General features: G+C 49.1%; 1 protein-coding gene and 1 long non-coding RNA gene across 4 annotated transcripts in view; one reads left to right on the top strand and one right to left on the bottom strand.

The window, feature by feature from the left end:
- Positions 1-18,294, top strand: part of LOC310900404 — a 28,539-nt gene extending 10,245 nt beyond the window's left edge. The window contains exon 2 of the long non-coding RNA XR_014585108.1: positions 40-18,294. This is a non-coding gene — a long non-coding RNA (uncharacterized lncRNA). The remainder of the gene's footprint in view (positions 1-39) is intronic.
- Positions 1-26,471, bottom strand: part of RTN1 (reticulon 1) — a 127,822-nt gene that overhangs the window by 83,857 nt on the left and 17,494 nt on the right. Inside the window, exon 1 of one of the 3 annotated variants that reach the window (XM_083838348.1) lies at positions 23,907-24,278. The exons of 1 other annotated variant lie outside the window; for it this stretch is intronic. In XM_083838348.1, coding sequence (XP_083694474.1) covers positions 23,907-24,072 — 166 coding nt within the window. In that variant the 5' untranslated portion in view covers positions 24,073-24,278. Of the gene's footprint in view, positions 1-23,784; positions 23,881-23,906; positions 24,279-26,471 lie in introns of those variants that run through there. One more of the 3 variants, XM_083838351.1, reaches the window with a different exon arrangement.

Below are 26,471 nucleotides of genomic sequence, written 5' to 3'. Positions count from 1 at the left end.
CACCTTCAGCTGACATCTCTCTCTCTCTTTGCCCCCCAGGTTTTATCAACCCCCAGCACTGCCAACCTGCCTGTTCCCAACCCGGCAGTTGTTTGTGTGTGAGCTCTCTGCAACCTACTTCACATGCACAGGGCTGTGGAAACGACGCTCGACAATCTCTCAGCTGCAGAGCTCTCTGGAGGGACGAGGCTGGGCAGGCTGAGGGGCACTCCTCCACCTACAAAGAGCAAAAACCATGCTGTTCGCCAGACCCGCCGCATAAATACTGCACGAGCTGCAGACACGGAGGCCGTCCCCGCGTCTCGTCGAGGCACAGGAGGCTGATCCCTGCTGACAGGTACACGGAGGCTGCGCTTCCCCACACTGCTGCGTGTGTAGGATGCCTTCCTGGCAGCAGAAGTGCTCTGTGCGGCACAGGCAGCCCCAAAACCCCCGTGCTCCTGCCTGCCACTGCTCTGAACATCTCAGGAAATATCTCACCCTCCCAGACCTGGGCTGATTTGCAGCAGATTTGCATCCAGCCTTCCCCTCCGCTCCCTGGGAGGGCACATGAGGGTGTTTGTCCCTGGGAGGTTGAGCAATGTGCCTGCTATCTGGTACGTGCTCCGCAGAGGAGCTGCTATCTACATATTTCAGGTATTTCTGGTATCCCTCAGCCTGCACGCAGTCAGCAGGCAGGGTCTGCCACCTGCAAAGGCGTAGGGTTGATGAAGTGCACGGAGAAGGGGAGCAGTGCCAGCACCGTAAAGCTGCGACGAAGCTCCCATCGCACCAGGAATGGTGGTCAAAGGCACAACGCATGCCAAAGCAGAACAAAAGCCTTAGACTTATTTCCACCCATCTCTTTTTTTTTTTTATTATGGCAGCGCAGCTCGTTGCAAGCAGCAGAGGATCTGGCAGAACTGCTGCTGGGAAATACACTTCAGCTAAAAACAATAGGGAAAAAATCCCTCCCCTTGTTTCATGATCAGCTTCTCTGATTTGGGGCTTGACGGGGTCCTTTTCTCATAAAAAACCCCTTCTCTGTGCAAACTCTACAATGGGCGTCTTTTAGAGTCATCAGGACTAGAAGCCTGTGGGGACACATCCCTTCCTATCTACACCCCTTTGTGCTGAAAGGCAGGAAAAGCAGTCCATCTAACATTGTTTCCCTTTAAAAAGGTATTCGAGGTATTTCCTTAAGAGCAGCTTCCCATTAATGTTACAGGAGTGGTGCACAGAGGACAAATGTTAGTGGCCAGCACTGCAGGCTTGGCCACAGAGCTGGCACCGACGCCTACATCCAGGCTCCGCAGGGGGACCTGGCTCATCCACGAGGAGAGCAGCAGCCCTGGACCCTGCTTGCCCTTGCGAGCCCTTCCCAACAGGCACCAGACGTGGCTCCTGAGGACATGTAGTGCCCCTCGCATGCTGGTTTCCTGCTGTTCATAGTCTAGCAGGGATGGAGGTGAGCACCTAAGAGCACAGCAAACAAAAGAAGCCATTCCAGGCTGGACTTTCAGCTTTTATTGAGTCCAAGCCTTCTTTTTTTTTTCCTTCTAAACACAAAAAAGTTGCAATCTGATGACATGGAAACTAACCTGGGAAGCCTGTCCCCCTTACCCCAAGGGACTTCTAACTCCCCTTCCTCTCCCAGCCCCGCGCTGTGTGCTCTCAACAGCCCTCGATCAAAGCATTTCCATGTTCTGAGCAGCAAATAACTGGAGATTTGGGCTTCCGGGAGCAAGCAACATGAAACATGTTGTGGAAAATGTCAACACAAAAGTTATGGCAAAGAGTGTGTGCTTTCAAACACCTCCAGGAGCCTTCCCCATTACGGGCAGGGAAAACATCCCCTTGCTGCATTTACAGGGATGGGTTTTGATGCCTGTGGTGATTGCTGAGGCAGTGACGCTGTGCATGCTACAAGGCACATCCAGGTACCAACCTGGGATCCTCGCCGGCTCTGTGTTCGATCAGGAGCAGGGGAGGGGGGCAGGAAAATCGCCCTTCTCCAAGCTCTGCCTGCTGCAGTGGGGTTTTCCCCCCGTATTCAGCATCCAGCATGAGCCCCCTCGCACAGCTCCATATCTTCTGGACGAGACACCTTCCCCAGATTATTTCCAAACACAGAAATAGCCGACTCCTCTTTCAAACAGATCAAAGAAAGCAGCAGGCATGTTTCTAAAACTTGCCCTCAGGTCTCAAGGGCCATTTATTTTTCCTAATTTACCTTGCACATCCAGACAACTATTTTGGAAGTCACAGAATCACAGAATCGAAGGGGTTGGAAGGGACCTCGAAAGATCATCAGATCCAACCCCCCTACCAAAGCAGGTTCCTTAGAGCAGGTGCCTGCCCCGGCGGGTCTGGGAGGCCACACGAGCCATGCCTTCTGCTGCAGAGGTGACCCTGACATCTTACTCCTACGTCTTACAGCATGTGCCTTCAGCTGCAGCCACTGCCATGGGGCAAGTAGTATTGTATGGGGTGATCTGGGTGGGTTTTCTTGCCCTTCAGTAGACAGAGCAGTGAACATGAAACATAGCGTTATGTCCCTGAGCTCCCAGATCTCCTGTGTGGGAGCTTTACCAGTTCATTCAGGCCTGTGGATGGTGGTTACCTTTCCTTTCCTCTCCTTTCCTGGCACACGTGCCCTCCCCTCACCGCCAGAGCACATCTGAGAGCACCCTGCCCGCTCCCTCTGTCCCACCTGCTTTGCGGGAGGAGCTCTCCTCTGCATGACCCTGCCCGTCACAGCAGATAACCACGCTCCCCGTGCTTTTCCCCAGGGGACAGATGGGGAAGAGCGAAGAGGGAGGCAGCTCAGAAGGTGTCAGAAGGGTCCGGGTGTGCTGGGCTGGCGGAGGCTGTCTGACACCACGGCTCTGCCAGCCGGTGGCAAGGCACCGACCGGGGACCCTGCGACTGTCACCTTGTGCCTAGGGAGTTACAGCAGCGTGTGAAGGGGCCTCCAGCTGATGCCCAGGAGAGAAAGGGAGGAGAAAAGGAGCCTGATGAGGTGACAGTCCCCAGCAGAAGCGGAATTGCAAGGTTGCTTGCAAGTAGGACAAGCTCGGGTGCTAGGGATGACCTGCAAACATCACATCTCCTTGGAAATGGCCCGGATACCACACCAGGTATTAACTCCTACAGCAACAGAGCACAGCGCCAGGGGCTTTACCTTCCCCATAAGAACATAAACAACGAACCTCCTGGCTTTAAGCACAGCATTTAAAAGAGAGGGTGAACACTCCCCACGATGCACCCAGCTAATTTTACAGCAGGGGAAAACGTATTCCTGTTCCCAGGCGGTGCCGAGCTCAGCCACAGCAGCTGATGGCTGGCCTTCAGATTTTATCCTTGCTGGAATAATCCGAGTTTCATAACTACGAGATATATCAGACAGATTTCTCAATTTGCAGACTAGAGAAAGGTCAACCCTGGCTTAATCTGCTGCCGTGACAGGTCAGGAGACAGAGCAACTCAGGAACAGTGTGAAATTACTAAAAGTACTCAGCGTATTGTGCACGCAGGCTTCCACGCCTGCAAGCCAAAGGAAACAGAAAGGGGGGACACCAAGAGCATTCCAGGCAATTGCCAAATATCCTCTAGGAAAAATCAAGGTAGGAAAGTAGTAGGGAAAAGTCAAAATCATGGCCAAGGGGCTGGGTCCGCACCCCAAGTCACTCTCCGTCCTTCCAGTGAGGCGCTGCCCGTGCTGGGGCGGCAGAGAGGTGATGAATTTCTTGGTCTTCCTGGAGGAGTTCCAGCAGAGATTTTTCCAAGGCAACATCCAGAGATGCAGCCCCGCGCAAAAGGAGGCTGTAAATATCTGTGGCAACTGCTTCTGCTTTATTTAACCCCCCTTTCAAAACATGTTTGGGGCTTAACAATAGGCTTCATATTTTGCTCAGAATTCAAATATATGTTTTCTTCCACTCCACCCAATTTAAGGGTTCCCAGAGTTTCTGCCATTGGAAAACGATCTGTTTTGTGCAGCTGAGTGGCACAGCGGATTATGCTTGGGGCAGGCTGCATTAGGTTACTCAGGAGATTACGGCTCAGGAGCACGGCTTGACTTCTGGAAAACTGAACTCCTGAATGAAATGTTACAGAGCAGGGCTGCACACCTCGCAGCTTCTACGAACCAGGAGCGAAGTGCCGTAGTGGTTCCTGACGTACCTTCATCCCTCTGTCCTACAAGTTCTCTCTGCTCGACCTACAACCTCCCATGCAGTCCCCTGTAACGGGACCTCCTGATGAGCCTCCTCTTAATCTCCAAACCTTCTGCAGACCAAGCTGGAGGCTGGCTGCCTTCTCAGACGCACTCCCCAATTGCAAAGCAGATGGTGGAAACGTCCTGGTTGTCCTCGGGGCACGCGTCTGCACTGCCCAAGGACACGCTGCATCCTCACCGCAGCGCAGCACCAAGCCTCAGCGCCTCAGTCCTGCTCAGAGGCTAATTCTGTGCAGGCAGAGTAACGAGTTGGGCTCATGGGGCCGCACTGACACCTCTGCAGGACGGACAGACAGACAGCTGAGCCCTAGTGTGCTGCCTGCTACTGGTCTCCAATGCCCTTGTCTCAGTAGCATCTGTTTCCACTTTCCCATTTGTTTTTGTACCCGGAAATCCTGCTTATGTCTCCTGCACCACGCGCATCCCCGCCGCGGCAGGAGAATCACACATTGCTCCTGGAAATTAAACCACCAAACGAACAAGCCAGCCCGCAGCAGGAGAGACACGGCAGCCCCGAGGACTTGGTGCAAACTGCTGTGCAACTGGAGGAACCTTCGGAGAGGGCGGATGCACGGCCAGACACCTTTTCCCCTGGAGAAATCAAGCTTTCTCGGGTGTTAATTGAGTTTTGCATCCACGAGCCAATAGCACAGCACGTGAGAAAACAGCAGCGCTTTTGCCACTACCTCACCCTTGTTCCATTATCACCACCCATCCGTGCAAAATGCTGCTGGCGAAGAGCTCCAGCCCCGAGAGGCAACTGCTAGTTAGCTTGGAGGAAGGAGAAAAGAGTGAGAAAGACGGCACAAACCTGAAATTCAAAGACATGCAGAAGTTGTTAGCACTTTGGACAATGGGCAGCTGCCCCCGTTTCAGTCCCCTGGTCAAACTGGCCCCCAGAAAACTCACTGCACCTTTTTCCTTAGCTTCACTCCAGCTTTTCAACCCTATGAAGGACAAGAATAAAGACTCCTTGTATCATCTTGCTCCTCCCTGAAAGCAGTGGCAGTGTCTCCAGTGCAAATTTCTGCTTTACCCTGCTAAAAAATTGAGTTTGTAGGACAAATCTGGGATATGGGTCTCACTGCCAGAATTGAAGACGGGTGAGATTTGGGGGTTCGACGGCTCACTTGGGGAAAAGCTCAGACTTGACTGATGCCAGCATTTGGAAGTTTCTGCCAAATTCAGCCAGTAATTCTAGCTAAGAGAAAAGGCCTTGTTAAAAAGGTCCACATTTACTGCACTGTGGTCGTGGCAAACCGTGCTGTCATTTGTTTATGTTCAAACAGTGCCTTTTGCCAAAGCTGACTTTTCATAAAAAGAGTAAAAATTTTCCAAAGTGAAGTGAAACAGAACTGGGGGGAGAAAACTGAACGCCTGGGATTTAATAAAAACAACTTTTGGCTTGTATTTTTTTGTCGAGGAAACTCAAAATTCCTTATCTTGGGCTGACCTGCAAAAATATTTATAATTCATTAATTCAATCTGTGTACCAGAAAGAGAGAAGGGACACACTCAGCAGAGCAACAAGGCACCCAGCTGAGCTTCACAAGCAACTCAAGGCCTTGGTTAGTGCAGAAAAGCTGTAAGTGCTGGCAGCCAGCTTTTAAAATAGACCTAAGCACCTTATATTTATAAGGGAAAAGCAGGTGGAAGTGGTCAGGAATACTGGATAGTAGCACAGCAGAGAAAAAAAAAGGATATAACAGGGTCTTAAAAGTCACAGAATCACAGAAAAACTCAGGCTGGAAGGGACGCATGGAGGTCTCCAGCCCAACCCCTGCTCAAAGCAGGTTATTTCAAGGCCAGCCCGGGCTGCTCAGTTTTTCCCCTCTACCCACTCGTGGCTGACCAGAGGTCACAATCTCTCCTCTTGACTCGCTGGCTCTGCTCTTGCTAATACCGCCCGCGCTGCCAGCGCCAGCTCGGCTCGCCACCAGCCTTTCCCCGAGCCTTTCCCCTTCCCTCTGACAAAACAATTGCACCATGTGTTTGCAACGTATGCACATATGTTTGAGCAAGAGATGCATTATTCAGGCTATGCTAACAAAATTTGAATGGGTTTTAAATCAATAAAATCCAGAGAGATCCTAAGAAAGCCCCTAATAAAATCAGGGCACATGAGGAGTAAAAGAAAATGTCCCTAATAAACTTAGGGACACAGCACAGGGCAGGACCACGCGTGTGATGAGGAGGGTGGCTCAGGGCTTGAAGAGGACAGCAGACCATGCCACATCCCCAGCTCCCTGCCACACATGGCTGTCAGCAGGTATCATTGCACCTGGGGGGCCTGAACCACGGCAGCACAGAATCACTAAGGTTGGAAAAGCCCTCCAGGATCATCTGGTCCAACCATCCCCCTACCACCAATGTCACCACTAAACCATGTCCCTAAGCACCACGTCCAACCTCTCCTTGAACACCCCCAGGGACGGTGACGCCACCACCTCCCTGGGTGACTCCACCTAGGTTGGGCTGGGAGCGTCACCCGGCGATGCCTCAGCTGCAGCATCCTCAGGAGCAACCTCAGGGAAAGGAGGTGGAAGATGGCAGAAGAACTTCTGCAAACTCTTCAGAGATCGTATTTTTGCCCTATGGGATAACAACATTAACCATCAGTCCTCCTCAGACCCCAACATTTAAATTTCAAGCCGATCAGAAGTCCTCAATCTTGCATACAATGAAATGCAGAAATCCCCACTGCTCAACACTGACTCAATGGCATGCCTACAAGCATTTGAAAAAGTTGAAAACTATGGATTTGCAAAAGAAAACCCAAACGTTAGGCAGAAAACACATTCATTGCTAATTGTAGCTTTTCAATGTTATACAAAATGGATGCGTTACCCCAAAGCCATATAACAGGAATCTAGGGAGCTATATAAAAAACGGATTTTGGCTTGGGCTTATCTCAGCAGTTGATGGGGAAAAGTGTATATTTGCAGTTGCAATCATTTAATGATGAAATGTTCAGCACAGGCCAACTTTCATCCCCTTTCCTACCAGATTTCGCTGTGGCAGGAACATAAGCTGAAATTTTCTAATCACGGGTGCCTGGAGTTTGCTCCTCAAACTAAAAGCCTTTCTGTAGCAGGGGTGTAGCATTCTCGGATGCCACCAACTGGAAAAGGAGTTAGGCGTTCCCAGCACTTCAACATCTCAGGCCATTTAGGTTGAGTCAGCAAAGCGCAGAATATCAGGCTTATTTTAAGCATGCTCAGAGTGCTATTTGAGACTTTATTCTCCTCCTTACATAAAGACTGGGATCTGTAAATATTGACAAACATGAAAATTGGGTCTTCATACTCCATGAAAAAACTACCAGTCCTATCGAAATGTCAACAGCCATCTGGCACCACTCCTTCCAGATGTTCTCCTAAACATTCTCCCTTTTTTTTCCCCAATGCGTGCTGTCTGCGTGCTCAGAGGACTGCCACGATCCCCTCTTGTCTATCAATGCCCAGCTTCAGATTTCCAAGCCTGTTATTTCTTTCCCATTCTTTTTTCACTCAGTATCTTGTTCCTTGGTCAGCGAGTGGATCTATTCAAAAACGAGTATTGTGTTTTGGGAAAGAATTTGCCTTTTATGAAGCTTGTGGCTCAAGGGGTTGTGGCTGGTTTGGCAGCGGCGTTTGGAAGGGCAGCTTGTTAATAATTTAAAGCAAGACGCAGACCAAGGGATTCTGCAAATATCCATGCCACCAAGATGAATTTACAAAATGTACTTGCATTGGAAAAAAATCACTAACAATTGGTGGAATCTCTGCTGTGGTGGAAGATAAGCGTGTTGTACCCATGGAGTCAGTATCCAAACAAAGCAGATAAAGTGGCATATTTGTACTAGACAAAAAGAGTCTCCAACCTCAGGGATCAAGAAGGTCAGGTGTCTTGGACTGCTGCAGCTGGAGCGGCCTTTACAACGTGAAAAATGGAGATTATTTCTCAATCCAGGCAGCACCCTGACTCTGTTTTACATCAGCAGCAGCCTTCACTGCTGAACAAAAGGAAGATCACATGTGTCACGCTTCATATTCATGAAGCAGATCTTTAAATTCATTGAAAACATCCTTCAGGGAAGGCTCTTCTGAACTTGGTTGTAACTGAAAACTTTGATAAGATCTTCAGGAAAGACCGGCTTTTTTCCCCCAATTTAATGAACAAACTCTCGGCGAACAACTGTTGCAACAAGCAGTGTACCACAAATGGCAAAACTAGTAGTCTGTTCGTGTGACAAGGTCCAAGTGACCTTTTGTGGACCTTGTACTTCCCCATGAGTCCTGCAGGCAAGGCAGGACCCAGGACCAGCAGGGGCTGTGGCGCTGGAGCAGCTGAATTAGTGCCCCAGCACCCACTCTTGCTTCCAGGGAGGAGAGAATTACAGCTGCCCTAGTGCCATGGAGAAGCCTAAACACACAAGAAATGTGAAAACCCCCAAACTCCAACCTACAGCAGAGCTCAGCAAGCCCTCGGTCTTTCCAGAAGCTGATTTTGACTTCACCTCATGAAACCATCACGGCTAGACACGCACAAAGCTGCCACCCAAACGTAACTCACCAGTGTATCTTAGTCTTATTTTCTCAATTTTGGTACAGAGCGGATGATATAAGCATTTTGCAGCGGATATTACACACATTTAAATGATTTTATATTAGCGAAATCCATACCTCGTTTTCCATCAATGCTTGAGAAGTGATTTTTAGCAAAGAAGGGTTTGCCAAGGCTGATGACAAATATGCATGTATCAGCACCACGAGAAAACAAGCGCCAAAAATGGCCCAATCAATTATGTATAAAAGAAGTGTTTGTTCATTCTTCCAGTCAAGGATCCTCATCAAATAATCATGGGACTCCTACAAGGGGGTACAACGAAGCACCAAGGCTCACCTTTCAAATATTCATGGTCAGGCCAGAGCCCAAATATAAATGGAATCGCTTCCAGGTTTGGTGGATGAGTCAGTGCAAGGAAATGTTGTTTGCTCGCTGATACTAACACTGCTGGGAAGAGGTGCCACTTTTCTCAAAACAACTTTTATTTATTTTTCCCTCATCCTTAGAAAGGGCTGGATAACTTTCACTGGAAGAATTGGCTGGGAAAAGTCAAAACAGTAAACCTGGACCTTTTTACGTTTTTGTCAAATTAAAATAGCTTCCAAGGAAATGTTGGGGATTTTTAGAAAAACGCTGAAACCAACTGCCAAATTTTCAGCATTTCACTTCAATTCTTTCTCCCTGATGTTACTCTTATTGCTTTCCCCATTTTGTCAGAGGGCAGCAGAGCCTCCAGCACACCCCGAGCGCAGGGACAGCCTGGCAAGGAGTGACGGTGCTGCTGAGGCCGAAGCAGAAGCTGCAGCAGCCCTACACCTCTCTCAAACGGCTACACCTCAACGAGTGCTGCTGATTTCATCCTCGCAGGGTGTTGGGGTGCATTTCCCTCACCCACAACTGCCTGGTTCAGCGAGCTCCCGCTATCAGATGCTCCAGCCACCTCTCACCCCGACTCCTGCCATACTCCCTTGGGTTGCTCAGCCTTTTGGTGCCAGACATTTAATGAGACAGGGCCCAAGACTGGCCATGGAGCCCTACCAGCAGCTCCTGTGCTTCCTGAGCATTTCCTTTCAATAAGCTGTCTGCTCTTCAGGCAGCAGCTGGCGTGCCATGCCGGCATTGCTCTCCACCTTCTCCATCACGGCCAGCAATTTTCTGCGTAGTGCTGGGTTTTACGTTTCACTGAAATCCCATCATAAAACAATCGGGGTCTTATTGAAGTAAACTACCAGTCTTGTCTTCAAAGCCCACATTTATAAATCAGTGATGTACTCTTTCCATTTTCCATTTACCTTAATGTTTTTAACGATACTAATTAGATCAAATTAGTATGTGCTGTATCCTTTACCCATTCCTACTTCCTTGGACGCAGGCTCTGTGCTGCTAATCTCCAACTATCACTGCATGTTTCACCTTCTGTCATTTCTTCCTGTCAAACCTGCGTTTATTAAAAACCTTTGTTATTACTATTTCCAGCTGAAGATTGCTCTGTGTACCCAACCTGAGCCACTGAATGCTATGTTTAGCTTTGTCTGCGGGAGTCAATTCACCCCCCAAGGAAAGCAGGGCTTTCCTGCAAAACAAACACTAGGCTATTTTTATAGGGAAAAAAAAAATAACATCAAAAGGCACTGAAACACAAAAATAGCAGCCATTCCGAGCTTTCTGACACTCACGTTTAGTGTGCACTTTCAAGGGGTAACAACACAAGCTGCTGGTTTGACCGGCACAGGGACCAAAGACAAGAAAAGGAGGAATTACTGTTTATTTCCTGCTGCCATCTCTCACCCCAGCTTAGAGATTCCTGGAAAAATAAGTCCAGAAAGGCCTGAAAGGCATCACCTAGCTCCATCGCTGGTGCAGGCAGCAGCACAGCTTCCTGCCTCACCTGGGCAGTGATGTCCCTCTGCGTGGCCCACACAGCCCTCCAGCCACAGGGACGCAGCCACCCCCCAGCAGCCCCTTTCAGTGCTTCTCTCTCCTGCAAGCCTACGCTCTCCTGAAGCTTTGTCCAAACGGTGAATCCCATTTTTTGTGTGCTGCAGCTGAAGCCACATCCATTCCTGTTCACTGTGGACCTGGAGATGGGGTTAACTCCAGCTCTTTGCTTGGGCTTTCATCCACTTTCATGTACTTCTCTGCTTTAGCTTAAAAAAGAGCAGTTCTTTCAATCTTCCATCCTAGGACACCTAGGCTTCCCAGACACCCGATCACCTGGTTGCTCTCCTCTGGCCTTTTTTCACTTGCTTACGTCGCTCCTGAAGCGCTGTGCTGCAGACAGGACCCCCCACTCCTCCCCAGGCCATTTGCTGCATTCTGCCCACGAAACCCCCATTGCCGTCTCTTAGTGGGGCACCTGCCATTTAGCAACAGCAAAACAGCACAAACTTGCAGCCTACACTGCAAGCATTTGGCTTGTGACCCTCAACAGCTCCAGTCCTTTCTAATGGCTTCCCATTTGAAGAAATTCTTCACTCTGAGGGCAGTGAGGCCCTGGCGCAGGCTGCCCCGAGGAGCTGTGGCTGCCTCATCCCTGTCAGCGTCCAAGGCCAGGCTGGATGGGGCTGGGGGCAGCCTGGGCTGGGGGCAGGGGTCGTGCCCATGGCAGGGGGCTGTCAGGTCCCTTCCAACCCAAATCAACCCGTAATTCCTTGATTCTACGGTTCTGTGTTTAGGAATTTGGCTAGGCCTGCTGAGAAGCCAGGTCCTGCTCGCTGCGACACAGCACCCCTCTGGGTGGTACTTCCACGGCCAAAGGCTGTACGAAGTGCTCCCTGCCTTGGAGAATGGGGATCTAAAGCCCTTTGGGTTGAGTAAAAGAAGTAACTGAAAAAGTAAAATTAATTCAAAAGCTTTTTTAAGATGAATTACATTAATAGCTCCAAGTAAACGAAGGGGTGTGGGGGTGTGGGGGTTGCTAGGAAGTTTCCAGAGCTCCTGAATGTGGGAGAAGCAGACCAGAAGGCACCTACTGAGTTTCTAAGCTTAACCCCCAACTACTGCAAGCATCACATTTCCCATTTCCCCCCATAAACCTCAAGTTTCTTTTGAAAGTAGTTTGGATTCCTTCCTCCTGCTATTCATTTTTCTCTCTGCCTTCACTTCCTCTCCTCCCTTGAACCCTCCTGTTCGATTTATACAATTCTGTCCTTGTGCCTACACTGACTTTTAGCCTAGCCCATTTCTTCTGGCTGCTCACCCCAAGCACCAGGAGCAAAAACCCCCTTCCCTTTTAGCTTTCTGCCCGGCAAGGTCAGAAACCAGCCCCTCTAACACATCTTCTCAGAAACTGGATGTGGCACAGAAGAACAGAGGTGACCACAAACCTGGGCAAGCAGCACTGCAGGCAACATGGATCTTGCCCACACCTAACTTTTCCATTTCCAAAGGCCATAAACGTACAGGGCACCTTGTGCTGAGTGCTGGCAGGAGCAGACAATTCGCAGGCATTCTGGGGTAACCTAGCAGTTACCACCAACCAGCTAAATGGGACTGGAATTGGTTGAAAACTTTGGGAACAGCCTGTTTTGTTTTGTTTTCCATAAAATGCTGGTTAAAACACACAGCCCAGCAAGGCTGAGGAAGCGTTTGTTTCTGCAGCTCCTGTGGGGTTGGGAAAGGAACCTGACGGCACCTAAAGATTTCTCTTCCCACTCATGGAGGAGCCTGCACTGCTTTCCTGCTACACAAAGTGAGAAGAGGGGGCTTTTAAAAAAGAAATTCTCTTTGTATAGAGTTTGAGAAGAAAGAGTCCGATTTTCTGTCTTCGTTGGTTTTCCTTCCCTTGCTTGGCACTGATATGTAAGTCATGGTTTAAGCAGGTAAGGGAGGGAATCCTGTGTAATTATTTGAATCTGAGGATGCTGTGCAGCTTCTGGGGCAGCGAATGCTGGTGGCTTCATGCCTTCCATACCACTCTGGTGGCAAAGTCATTTGTCAAATACAGAAGAATCTGCTTGGTATTATAGCTCAGCAGCCATTAGATGGGCTGAGCCAGGAGGCAAGTTCATTGCCACCAGGGACAGACAACCAAGGGCACGCTCCTGCTATGTCCACTAAACAGCTCCTAACAAATCCCACTTGCTATTGCACTTGCTCTCGAAGCAATGGGTATTTTCAAGCCGAGAGTAAGGTGTGCTGGTGTCGCTGCTTTTCAGACAGCAATGGCAAAGAATAAATCATAAATGTGGGGTTGAAATTAAGCACGCTGACTGTGGTTGTTTGTGTTTTTCCTGACATTAGCTGGAAGCGGAGCTACTGGAAAAGAAATTCTGTCCTGTGGGAAAAATTCATATTATTTTCAATTTTCTTTTCATCTCAAATGAAGGGGAAAGAGCAAACCTTTCTGTGGAAGAGAAAGCTCCACAGGAAAAACATTTCGAACTGTTGAAATACGTTGCTTCAGCAAATTTAGTAATGTCAGTAGAGGCAGTAAATAATGCATAGTACTTACAGGATTCTCTCTATGTTGTTCAGCTGGAAGGGTGAATGCCTTTGCAAAATGTAACTAAGAATCCTGAAGAAGAATTTAAGAGTGAAAAACAGGCAGAAAAAAAAAATCCCTACCTTCATGCACCTAAGTAAAAATAGCTGCCCTACATTTTTCAGGAGAGTGGAATGACTTTCTGGAGCCTCAACCTGAAAGGCCCCACAACCTGAGTCACTGATGATGAAGCCAAGACCCCTTTGGAGCAGCCTGGCGCTCCCTGGCCCTCAGCAGACCCACATCTTCTTCAGATGTAGCTGCTGGGGGCTGTTTGTAAGACCCTTCACTCCATCATGCATCAGCTCTTCCACCGGCAAAATACCAGTAACGGTGTCCTCTTCCTCATGCCTCCCCCGGCCACAAGCGGAGGAACACTAGCTCAGTCTTCCAGTCTGTGCTTTTCACCATCTCTTGGAAAGCAAAGGATGATGTTGGCAGAGAGCTGGCAGAGGGAAAGCAAATAGAAACACAGATGTTACAAAGCAAAGCTCCAAGTACTCCAGTCCTGCTAAGCTGCTAGCTCCAGTAAATACCAAGTGGGATACGGGGAGGGGAAGGGGAAAACCGACTGCTAAGAAAGTGCTGGAAGAAGTGGCACTTCCATTTCCATTTCCAAGCCGTTGCTGATATGCTGAAAAATCCCTTTTCTGCCCACTCAGAACAGCTGGAACTTTGCTAGAATCAAACCCTCCCTGTGAAATATTTTTTTGCAGATCAGCACATTCTGCAGCACGCTTCTCTTTCCTCGGCGGGCAGGGAGGCATCGTGAGTTACCACGCGGCTGTGATGACACCTCGTAGGAACAGACCACAGAAGATCACAGCAAAGTCAGAAAAAATTCCTGAAAACCTTGTTGCTGAAGCCCAGGCTCTGACCAATGTAGCAAAGGGACCGTGGCCACTCGCTGCTCGCAGCTGAAAGCAATTATCTGCAGGCTGAGATGGGAAAACACGTAACATATTTTATGCGGCTGTCAGAATAAGAGAACAAGTAGTAGAAAAGGAGAGACCGAAACGGTACTTCTGGGACCAGTTCACAGAACTGTGGAGAAACAGTTCGAGATTCATCCTGTGCAGACAGCATTAGAAATTATCTTGATGACAAAGGAAAAAGAAAGGAAGCTATTCTGTGCGTCTTCCTACTCTTTAGGGTGCAATCAGAGCACAGCTTCAGCATTGCTATTAGCATTCCTCCACCAAAGAAACCTCGGCAAAGCATTGAGCTCACATTTTCAAAGATGATGCTGGAAAGCTTCCCAGATTATACATTTTCCTCTTTAATTTATACCTCTGAGGATAACGCTAATCAAGGAGGCAGTGAAAGTGGTGAAACATCCTCAGACCTGGCTTGATTTATTAACAGTGGTTGCATTCTCCTCATTTGGAGAGCGACGCTAGTACCCCAAGCTTCCAGAAAAAAAACACCACCCTTGTTTGCTGGTAGGTTATCAAATACAAGCTGACAATGTACTTGCGCAGCAGATATGCATAAGTGCATTGCACAGTATGATTCATCTGCAAAACATCCAGCATGCTGGATGCTCGCTTTAAAGTAGGTTAGAAGAACGATTCGTTAAAAAGCAACAGCTGAGAAAGAAGGGAGGCAAAAGGAGTGCAAACTCCAGAACGTCCTCCTGGGAAATGGTATTTTCTTACGCTTTGTTCAGCCCCCCCCTCCTCAGGTTGCTTTTGAATAGAGTTTGGATGGCACGGGGCTGGACAACAATGTAACAATGCATGTAGCTAGACGAATATTACAAATGCCATCTTCATGGCCTGGCAGATCTACTAAATATTCCAGGGATTATACATGGTCTGTTTACCATGTTCAAAGTGAAAGCAGATTGCATATACTTTACACAGCGTAAATCCCCAAGCCTGTCTCCTTAGCTCTGACCTGAACTTCTACAACACAGCAATTGAATTATAAAGGCTAATGTCAGAAAGACTTTGAAGAAAAAAAATAATAAATCTCAAAATGGCAACCGGCTTTTACAGTGATAGCTAATCAAATGATCCTCCATAATCTGCAGTGCTATTTTTTAAGGCAGGAAAAAAAAATAAAAATGTGCATGACATTGCAATTCTGAAGTAGAATAGAGAATTCTACAGGCCAGAATTAATCCTTTTAAAATATAATTTAGATGTATTTGGAATAAACGACCTGCTATAAAACCAAATGTGGACATGGTACATTTCTGAATGCTGCTGGAAGCCATATTGTATAAAACATACTAAGTGATTTGGGGAGAATTTGAAAATATATACACTGACCTCTAAGATTTTGCTATTTTTTTTAATATTATTTTGATCCATGTATCTCTTGTGTGAAGATTTCTTGCTTGGTGGTGAATTTATCAAAAAAATTAAATTTCAGGAATTCCAGTCCTTTTCTCCTGGCATTAGCAGAGAGCAGTATGCATTTTCAAGGCACATTCCTACTTCACCCATGTAAAAATAACCCAGTTTTCACTTGGTGACTCCACATTTGTGCATGCAAACAATGATTTGCTTGCTTGACTTCTCAGTCCTGCATGCTCCATACCCACATTAAACACACATAAAACTTTAAGTAGTGAATTAGGTAGCACCTACAAAAGATCTACTCCAAATTGTTCAGCGATGTAAAAATCCTACCTGGCCCGTAACTGAGATGCCACTTACCAGAAATGTTGATATAATGGCCTCTGACTAGTGAAAATGATAAACAGCTACTGCACGGAGGCTCCAGAAGCCTATTTTCTTTCACAAACAATGTCTTCAGAGGAGCTTGACTCCTCTGGGATTTCTCCTGACTCTCACACATCTTCTTGGAGCTTCTCCTGCAGGCTCAGCACCTTTCCTATGAATTAATTAGTCTGAGAATCACAGATTACACGCACAGGCATTCAAGATAACGAGGAAGTCCTGAGAAATCATTTCTATATTCAACCATAACAGTAGCTTTGCTAGAGCACACAGGAAACAGCAGTGATGTGAATGCTGCATTATGACTTTTTAAAGAACTGCAAATGCTGCAGAAGAGAGGAACCGACCTCAGCTTTGGGTCAACCCCGCACCGAAGGAAACTCTCCTGCTATTAGAGCACAGCATTATCCCACTTCAGAGCATCCACTTGGTCAGGGATGTTTACCAAAGACAGGAACCTTTGTTATAAAAGGACAAAAAATAAAAACACCAGCAAACTTAGAAACACAGCACAACCTCACTCAGAGCTGAGCACTAAGCAGAGAATTGGGAAACGATGAGCAAATTTGGGATCCGTATTTTTATAAGTTCTGTAAAGGGTGGGAGAACACATTTCCCTTTTTACTACGGCAAGTCTGCAAACGGGTATGATGGCAGTGCATATCATACAGCAACACCTGCACGCAGAGCAGTTCAGCTGAAGTGCACGTCTAATTTCCAGCGTGCTGCGTTGCGCCTTGTTGCTGAAGTCAACAGGAATGAAAATACCCCAAACTGCAAAATTCCCCACGCACACGAGCAGCGAGTGCATCTCTTCTGCCTCGAAATTAAGGACGTGAAGGGGAAGACCTAATTAAGACTTACTGAAATTCAGGCCCCCCCTGTACATCACGGGTCTGCCACATGTGTGTCGGGATCCTTATGGGGTGAGGGACTCCTCACCTCCCCGGCATGCAAAATGCTGTCTCTGGTGGAGCAGACATCCTCCTTCCTTCAGCCCTGCTACCTCCAAGCTGGGGGGCAGGATTGGGCTTGCAAATGGTCAAGCTCCCTTGTTGATTGCCAGCCGTAATTGCAGTCTCTCCATCGATTCCTTTAACGGTGCCTGCGAGTGCTTTGGGGAGCAGCACGCAAGAGGCAAGGCTGAGCAGAAGGAAATCAGCACAAACCCCACTGGCTCAGGCTGCCCGCAGCCCTGCTCTGCACACAGCTGCTGCAGAGGCTGCCGAGGGCGAGGGTTTTTAGGCTGTTTAGGTGGGGAGCATTGGTCAGGTTTATATCTTCGGCATTTGAAGGGTGCTTTGAAGGGGTGGGGGCAGCCTCCTTGGGCTGCATTTGGGACCCAGGGCACTGCAGGTGGCTGCGGGACTCACCCAGGGGTGCCCACGTTTGCAGCCAAGGCACCGACCACTATTTGCATGGAAAATCCCCTCTAGGACAAGACAAACTGGGGGCCGGCAGTGGGAAGGTTCCCAGCCTGACAAGGCTGCCCCATACATTTGTTTTTTAATGGCTGTGGTTATCAAGCCCTCCAACATCTTTCAAGCTCCCGACAACAAATCGGCTGCAGTACCTAAATTCAGCACAGCTGCGAAAGCGAACGGACCTGAGCGGCACAGGAAAGCCTGGGGCTGACACAACTGCAGAGCTGCCCCGGCACAGAAAGCTCGTCCTTCAGCCTCCTGTGCGCTGTCCTCGGCGGTACCCAGGCGAGCATCTCGCTTCATAAGACAGGCTTATGAAGGCTGCAGTCATTTCCAACAATTTTTAGTCTCACCTGAACAGACACAATAGATCAAATTAAACAATAACAACGTTAGAATGACTTCCATCCCCAAATTTCAGTGTCTTCTATAAATGTTAATTTTCGTAGCGCTGTAATGAGTTAGGTAAGTGCTGACACAGCCACGTTACACACAAGTGACCCGAAGCACTCTGGCCTAATGGGTAATAAAGCCGATTTATCCGTGATACATCTCTTACATCATTTATCCGTAAATTCAGCAAAACACATGCTCACCTTTAAGCATATGCTGAAGACCATCCTATTTTTTTAAGCAGTTAAGAATGTGCTTCTGTTTCATAAAGAACCTTAAATACTTTATTGAAATGAGGTCTGAAATAGGCGATTATGGTGCCCTCTATTTCAAGGCTGGTTTTGCAAGTGAGTGCCAAAAATTTTCTCACTGGCATAGCTATGGGGTTTCTTAGAGGGTCAGGCTGACTTTAAAGCAGACGTGTCTTCAGGAACACGAATACAGAATGTGGGATGTGTCCCTCGGTGCTGAATCATGCTGAGTCTACCGCAGCACATAGATTTACTTCCCCTGAATTAGAAAACTAATTACAAACAACGCCTCATTACTCGCTGTTTGCCAAGTGACAGCTTTCTTTTGAAAAACAACACCAAAACCAAAGAAACCCCAGAATTTTGTAAGCATCTCCAATCTGGCAGCAAGAGAACACAACACGAACACCAGACAGAAGGGCGTAGATGTCACACTGAGGATGAAAACGGCTCAGTGAGTTCCTGGCCCATTTTGGAGGTACAGGCTACTCGGGAGGGCAGGCAAGGCAAATTCCTCCGTCCCCCATTTAAAAACCTCCATTCCCTGTTAATGATGCGAAACCCCAGCACAACTCCCTAGCTATTTCAGGAACTTTGAGTTAAAACACACACGCACAAAATAATCAGGGCCTGAAGCAGAGGCACACACCAGTCCTGAGCTTCGCGGGGTCAGGCCAGGCCACACGGTTGGGCCAGTGTCCCCTCGTGGGACAGTCTGTGGGAACAGGACAAGCAGACGTGGGGGTTTGCCCAAAGCCTTCCAGGACCGAGCCAGAGGCAGCACAAGGCGGTCACAAAGGCAGAGCGAAGGCAGGCGCTGCTCTTCCCTCCATCCCCGACGTGCAGAGGTGTAAGACGTGGCACGAAATGGCATTTACCAGAGCTGCAGACAAAAAGGAGGCAGACGTGCCTCCCCAGAGCCTTACACCGGTGGGACACGCTGAATCACGCAGCCCGGGAGATGCTGCAACACGCGAAACCCAACTGGAACATCCACAGTGCTGCTCAACCTTCCTCCTCTGTCCTTGCCTATAAATAAAACGTTTCATTACCGAGTGACGAAGAACAGAATTCGGCAGGTGAGTCACCCTCCCCGGTGCTACTTCTCTCTTTCATCCGCCTCATCCTCTTCCTCCACCCGTCTGCAGCCCCGAAGGCTGAATGAAATCTGTCGGCGCGGAGTCAAAGGGGGACGAAGTCACCTGCATCCCCGCAGGGAACAGGGCGAGGACAGCTGCATTTTCACCCGCAAGGATTTCAGAACTACATAGCTGCAGGGATTTTAAATCAGATTTTATGCTCCTTCAAGAGCATGTTTCACCCCCAAAGGCAGAGCTCTTGCTGGAGGAGCCCAACAGGAGCCATTGCTCCTACTTTACCCAAGTGGTGATGAAAGACGTTACTTCCAAAGGATTTTTTTCTAGACAACTGTGACAAGACGGCCCCTCTCTCAAGCTTTATGAGAATTACAGGAACAGAAGGGTCCAGGAAGAAATCCACTGTGTTTCTGTCCACCTCTGCAAAATCTGCACTCACTCATACAACACCAGTGAGAGCCTCCACCAGATGATCTCCATCACCCTCACTCCAGAAGTATTTCAGAGGTGTTGAGGGCCAAGTCCACGGAACAGAGTAAAAAATAACAAATTCAATTCTCTACATCAGGAAGGACTAAAAAGTCAATAATAAAATTGGCGTAGATCTATATTCTTCCAAGGTGAGGTTAAACCTGGCCTCAGTTGGCTAAATCTGAGCAAGACTGCCTGGCAGTTGCGGACGTATTTACGAACAACTGCTTAGACTCCCCTGTGGCGTATGCTTAGGTCAGTGAATCCACCCTATCAAAACTCTTTCTACTGCAACTTTAAAAATAAAATAATAGTAATAATAAAAAAAATACAGCTTTGGGATTTCAGCCTTTACAGCGCACGTGGCCTTGAACGGTATTTTGCCATGGATGCTTAGGGAGGGGGAGCTCTTGCTAACGCAATAGGGGTGGGAAGGCCACAAAGAGCAGCTGAGCCAGATGTTCCCGGTACCATGCTGCATTTGGTTGTGCTCTGACATCCCTGAAAAGTGTTGGTGCCTAACCCAAAAAGTGAGGACGCTCACGTTCATGCCTGCTCTTCTCCACGCAGGTGAACAAGAGGGCTCTCAGGCTGCCTGAAAACCTCTTTCATGCTGAGGAGTAAAGCCACCAGTAGCTCACTCTCTCCAGTAACTGGAGAGGAACAGAGACATACAGGTGAAAGATATCAGCACGAACACGGGCTTGTGCTAGGAGCACCTCACTGCAGGCCCTCGCTGGCGCAGTGTTTTGGTGGCCCAATCCATGGTGACATCTGGGTACCTAGCACACATTTCAAAATTCTGCCCTACAAATCCTGTGAGATAGAAACGTTTTTTAGAAATATCTTTTTTACGGGGATGAAGGGACACACGACCACTCCTGTAAGTCACCCGGCAGGTATCCACCAGAGCACGAGGCCGTGGGCACCTTCCCAGATCCTACCACAGGAATCACCATGTGGATGAGCTCCTGCTCTCTTTTCCCCTTTTCTTCCCCCTAAACACACCTGTGCCATGGAAGTAGAGCCCATTCTTACCTTCTGCCATTTCTCTAAAGGAAACCGCATTTATTTATTCTGGGAAATGCCTGCTAGCCTGTGTAATATTTTTGGAAATAATGCCTTTCAAGGAATTTTAATCACTGTTGATGTATAAAAACAAATAACACAATCTGCGACCAGATGGTGTGTTGGGTGACATGGGGCTCTCTTCCCCAACACGCAACTGCTCACCAGCCTTTCAGTCGCTGGGCCTTGCAAGAGCTGCCTGCAAGCTCCTCTCACCCTGAACCAAATTCATCTTTGGGAAGGAGCAATCTGAGGGAGTGAAATGTTTTCAGCAAAACCTAGGGGCCAAGAATAAAAGCAAGAGGAACTCTGCTTTGCCCCTGCCCAGAAGCTACAGAAGTCGATGTATGTTGCTGGAGGAGGAGCAGATGTGGGATCTGTAGCTCCTTATTACCATGGCTTTGTTTGAGAAATCTCTGAGCTTTCCACTCCTTGTGGGATTTTTTTTCTGCAATCCCAACCACTGCTGATTTGGGTTGATCCGAAGAACAGGCAGTGAAATCCATTGCTTTTCATCATTCAGAAACCACTCGCAAGGTTTTGACATGAAGCCAGTTTGGCTCAAAGCCGGGCCCAAGGCCAGCTTGAAAATATTCCTGAACCTTTCAACAATCCCTGGCCGGTTTTCAAACTTACAACAAAAGCCCAGATCAGGGAAAGTTTGCAAATTTTTAGGTCGTATAAGAAAACTTCTGTACATGTTGTGTGTAAATTCCCATCATTTATTTTCATGCTGGGAGAACCTCAGTCTCCAGAGCCCGCTCTTGCCTCAAAGAGCACAACTGTGTTTCCCACAGAAAGGACTTGTCTGAGAGCTGTAACGGAAGATACAGGACGTGTCAGGAAGCTACCTGGAAAACAGACGGATCGGTTTGCTCTTGTTTGGATGCCTTGTTCCTTGTCCAAAGTGTCCCCAGGTGACCCATTATATAGGGAGAGTTGTAAGTGTATGGCACTTGCTGCAGGCAGGTATCCCTCGCTGGATCTATACCTACAGCTTAGCAGCACGCAGGAGCACTCTCTAAGCATAAAAATTAAGGAATTTTCTGACACACTTGACAGTTTTAGATATTCACCAGTATGACAGACCTCTTACTCAGCAACTTGAGAACATTTAGTCCCACAGAAAGAGCAGGGAAACGCTTTACTTCCCCGGTGAAGGGAGAGGGCAGCTGGAGCTGTGTAGGTAGTGGAACAGAAATGCAGGTGCTGCAGCCACAAATAGAGCCTGCGTGCACAGGGCTTCACCGGTCGGGATGCTGCTCCGGCTGGCACGGCTGGGCAGGCACTCAAACACACAACAGCTATCTATTAAACAGGTAAAACAAAATGGAAAATATGTAAAACATTCTGTTCTGTGATTCTAACATAGTACTAGGCTCAGGATGCTGCTGATCAGACTGTCTGCTATCAAACATCAGAAAAGGTCTGTATTGCTCACTTTATCTCTGCCTTGCCACCGTTGACACATGCAAACAAACACATCTAAAGTCCCTTTGCGGATGATTCCAAAAGCAGAAAATTGTTTTCTTTCTTTCCTTTTTTTCCTTTTCTTTCTTCTCTGTTTTTCTTCCTTTTTTCTTTCTCATCTTGCTTTCTTTTATTCTCTCATTCTTTCTGTTCTGCCTTCTGTACACCTGAACCCACCAGTGAGGCTAAGCCTGCAGAAGCCTTCATTCCATGTATGCAGTAACACAGCCGTTCAACTTAATGGGCATTTACACTAGTTAAGAGACCACCCCTCTTTGTTCTGCGTGCTGAGATTCAGCATGGCCATATTTTTATCCATCAGTGAACAACAAAAGCTCCTGAGACCTCTTCCCCCTTTCTCACATCGTTACGCCATCGAGGCGACCCTACCTAGGGACCCCAGTCCTGCCCTGCTTCACGCACACACGCCCTGCACCGCGGGCAGCCTCACGACGCGAGCCATCTGCCTCCCTCTCCAGCAGAAAGTCACGTTTCACAACCTACCACTCAGATCCGCGAACAAGCGGCACATCAGCAGATTTGCCGCCTGCCCAAAGCTACAAAACAGCAAACCATTTCCCACATCAGCCGGCGGGCGTTAGATCCCATTGTACTACTGAACTCGGTGACAGCAAGCAAACAGAAAAGCACCAGGGAAATGTCCATGGCGAGAGCACGCGCGCGCACAGACGCACCGTCAAATCCTGAAAAAAAACATGCAGACGGGTATCAGTGGAATAATGTACGGAGCCACGCAGGCTCGGATGTTTCTGGCCAGCTACTCTTTGTGCTGATTGACTGAGGGGGATTAGGAAGGACTCAGCCCAAAAACGCAGTTCCTAACGCTCCTGCAGCTATTGCATAACACAGACTGATTCCCGTCCCGAGCCCTGACCCTCAACTTAACGCAAGTTTAATGCTGTCAGGTTGCATAATGGAAACATCTCCTTCCCAGGGAAGAGGAATTTGGTGGGACCCACTAGCTTCCCAGGGGCTGGGTTATTTGCTCATTTAGGTTCCCAGATGGGCAGTAGAGGGAAGGGAAGTGGGCAAGTGTCACCAAGAAGGAAACAGAGCCACTTTCCCCCTAATATTTCTACCAGGACCTACTGGAAGCTGAAGCCTTGTGGGTTCCATTAAGAGATATGCACCTGCTATTAACACACCCACTAAAGAAACAAATCCTAAACCAAGGAAAATCAAATACATCCCGAAAGTAAGCTGCAAAATCCATGAACCTACATAGCCTAGCTAAACTAAACGCACCTTCAGTTCACCCAAAAAGCAAAAGGAGGAAAACACAGCAACCAAAACATCCGTGATTAAAGGGATATGTCTCAACAGCACGCAGAAAATACAGCAGCACTTCAAAACAGTCACTCCACTAAATCTGCACGTTGGGATAACAGACGGGGCCATGCAGGGATTTCGGGGATATCCGAAGTAACTCCGAAATGTGCCGCTCCAGATGTGCACAGGTGTGCGACAAATGAGGACAGAGCCCCACCACGCCAGGCTGCAATCAAACGCCCTTCGAAACGCGGACTTTGCACGCCCAGCAAACTGCACCGAGCTTTAGGGAACTTGGTCCTGCGCCCCCAGCTCCCCCAGCTCAGCACCCACAATTATTTGCAAAGGCCGCGGTTGCTCCTTATTCCCTCTCTCCCTACCTCGCAGGTAACAGCTCCGGGCTGGGAGCCGAGCTTGGGAAGCACCGGGACGAGCCCCGCTGGGGATGCTGCACCCAGGACCCCTTTTCCCGAACACCCCCCGAGCCCTCCCCCTATTTTACCTGGGGCTGCGGTCTCCATGGCGACGGGCGGCTGGTCCCTGGCGGTCCCAAAAGCCAGCGGCTCCCCCTGCCGAGCCCCGGCCCGATCCCGCTCCGGCCCGGCCGCAGCCCAGCGCAGCCCCGCGGCCGGCAGCGGCAGGTCCCGGGGGTCCGGGGGGGCTGCCATGCTCCGTGCCAGGCGGCCGCTGCGATCCCGGGGACGTTGGGGGGGACGGAGCCGAAGAAGGAGCCGCGACGGTGGCCGGGGGTGGGCTGGGAGGGGGGGGGGAGGCGGCGGCGCTGGGCTCTGGCAGCCCGGGGGGCAGCCGGAGCCGGAGGTGCCGGCGGTGGTGGCGGTGGTGCTGCTGCTGCTGGCGCTCCCCCGGCGGATTACGCAGGTGGAAATGGCTCGGTTCGGCGGAGCCTTCCAGCCCCTGCGTCACCCTGTGGCTGGCATATCACAGGGCAGCCCGGCGCTGCTCTCCCGTTAACCGCTTCGGCTGGGGGGGGTGAAGTGCCCCAGCCCCTCTCACCTCTCCCCTTTCCCCTTTCCCTTTTCCCCTTTCCCTTTTCCCTTCCCTTCTCTCCTCTCCTCTCTCCCCTCTCCAGCATCCCACAGATCGAAACACGGCGCTTGGCAAAATAAACTCACGGTGGCTGTCAGTGTGTCTTTTCTCTCTCTCTTTTTTTTTTTTTTTGTATTGTATTTTCTTGCTTACTGACTCGCAGGAGCTAGCAGAGGTGCTGGGACCCACCAGCGAGGGAGAGGAGCAGGGGCAGGGGCTGTGGCGCTGCCCAGGCGCACTGGGGGCCGGTATCCCTGCCATCCTTTGACAGAGGAGGAAACAAAGTCGGGCAGGTGGTGTGGGAGCATCCCTGCTCTGCGTGGAGCTCTGGTGCTGAGAGGTCAGAGGAAGAGGAGTTTGAGGTCTTGCTGAAGGGGCTTCTCCAGGATCTGTCTCCTGTGGTGCAGGAGGTCACGCTGCTAAGCAGAGAGCAACTGCCCCAGCCGCAAGATTTCACCCCAGTCTGGCTCTTCGCTTGTTGCATCTCCAGCTGTGATCTTTGTGTCACAGCATCCCCAGGCACACTTCAGATCCTCTCCAGCTTCAAGAAGCCATGCTTACACCCGGGTTTGAAAACTTAATACATTTCTGCTCTCCCCACGCAAAGGGCTAAGCCTATACTACAAGATGAAGAGCCGTTAACTCCAGCATTTCCATCTGGGCTGTCTTCCCAAGGAACCTTCCCTCTTCTCCTGACTCCAGGACCTATTCCCAGGAGCCATCCTGCTGCTGCCCGAGTCGGTGCCATTCAGTGCCAGCTCCCCCGGGCCCTTCGCAGACCAGCTCCTCAGCGGTGGCGTTGACCAGGGACGGGGGGGTCTTTGGGGAGGTTTGGAACCAAAGCACCAAGGTGCCAGCATGAGCAACGTGCTCAAGATTTAGCCAACTCACACTGGGAGTCAAGTGACTGCTGTGAATTCAGATAAACTGTGTGCTCTCAAGCTCTGAGTGGCAAGTGTGGTTGCAAACAACAAGATTTCTTCTGGCTGGGGCTCCACGGTATGGCTCTAGTGTGCAGCTACTGTAGACTAGACAGCTGCTAGTACTTGGGGCAGACCTCAACAGACTGTGTGAACGTAACCATCTCATTTTGAGCTCCCTAGTCTGATCAATTACTGAAAAGACACGGCATCAAACCCCCTTCTCCCTTTGCTCTGCTTTGCCACTCTTTCTAGATCAGCGGTTGTACAGGTCTTTTAATTTCAGGGCAGCACCTGCCTTAACATGACATGCGATGCCACCTGGGCTAGAAGAAGGAAAGGACTCCCAACCACTTGGCTGAAATGTGGCTGTCCAGAGGCTAAAGGCTATCAGTGAGTCTCCTCCTGAGTCCCTGCTTTGTTAAAGCATTTACAGAAGTAAATGTCACACAGCATAGTCTACCAAATTCAGTTTTACAGCTAGTTCCAGGTAATCCATTCTGCAAAGCCACCTGAGACAGAAAATGCATCTTTGCTCCCAGCTCCAATTTCTGGATGCAGCAGATCTTTCTGTATCTGCAAGATACGGAGAGCTTAAGTTGTCTGTGTTCCCGCAGCACTCAGCAATATCCTGACTCCCACCAGTGCCTTCCGTGCAGCTCCTCGGAACCCCTCGTTATGAAGGCTGACTCACTTGTACCTCACCCAGGAAGCATTTATCAGTACCAACATCTTCGTGGAACAATGGCGAAAACATGTCCCTCCAGTGTGCTCAAGTTGTCTTACGTGCACCGGCTCATGGGATTTTCTTTATTTGTTTTTGTCAGGATGAGGTGGTGTTTGCTCCAGTTTGGTAGCACGATTTTAGTCATCATGTTCTCGCTGCCAAATCCCACATCTAAAGCTCGCCACATGAGCAATGGAGACAAATTTAACTTATTCATTGTTCCCCCTTTGACATATACTGTATCGTGCATGGTACACTGTCTGATTATGATTCTGGCAAGATCCTGGCAATTTCAAAGTTACTATTAATAATGTTAATGATATGCAGGATGTATTCAAAAATATGTCTTCCTGGAGAGAGCTTAATATATGTT

Source organism: Anser anser (genome assembly GCF_964211835.1).
Source record: "Anser anser genome assembly, chromosome: 5".
Taxonomy (NCBI): domain Eukaryota; kingdom Metazoa; phylum Chordata; class Aves; order Anseriformes; family Anatidae; genus Anser; species Anser anser.
Note: the sequence above shows the minus strand (reverse complement) of the source record. Positions and strands in the feature narration are given on the sequence as shown.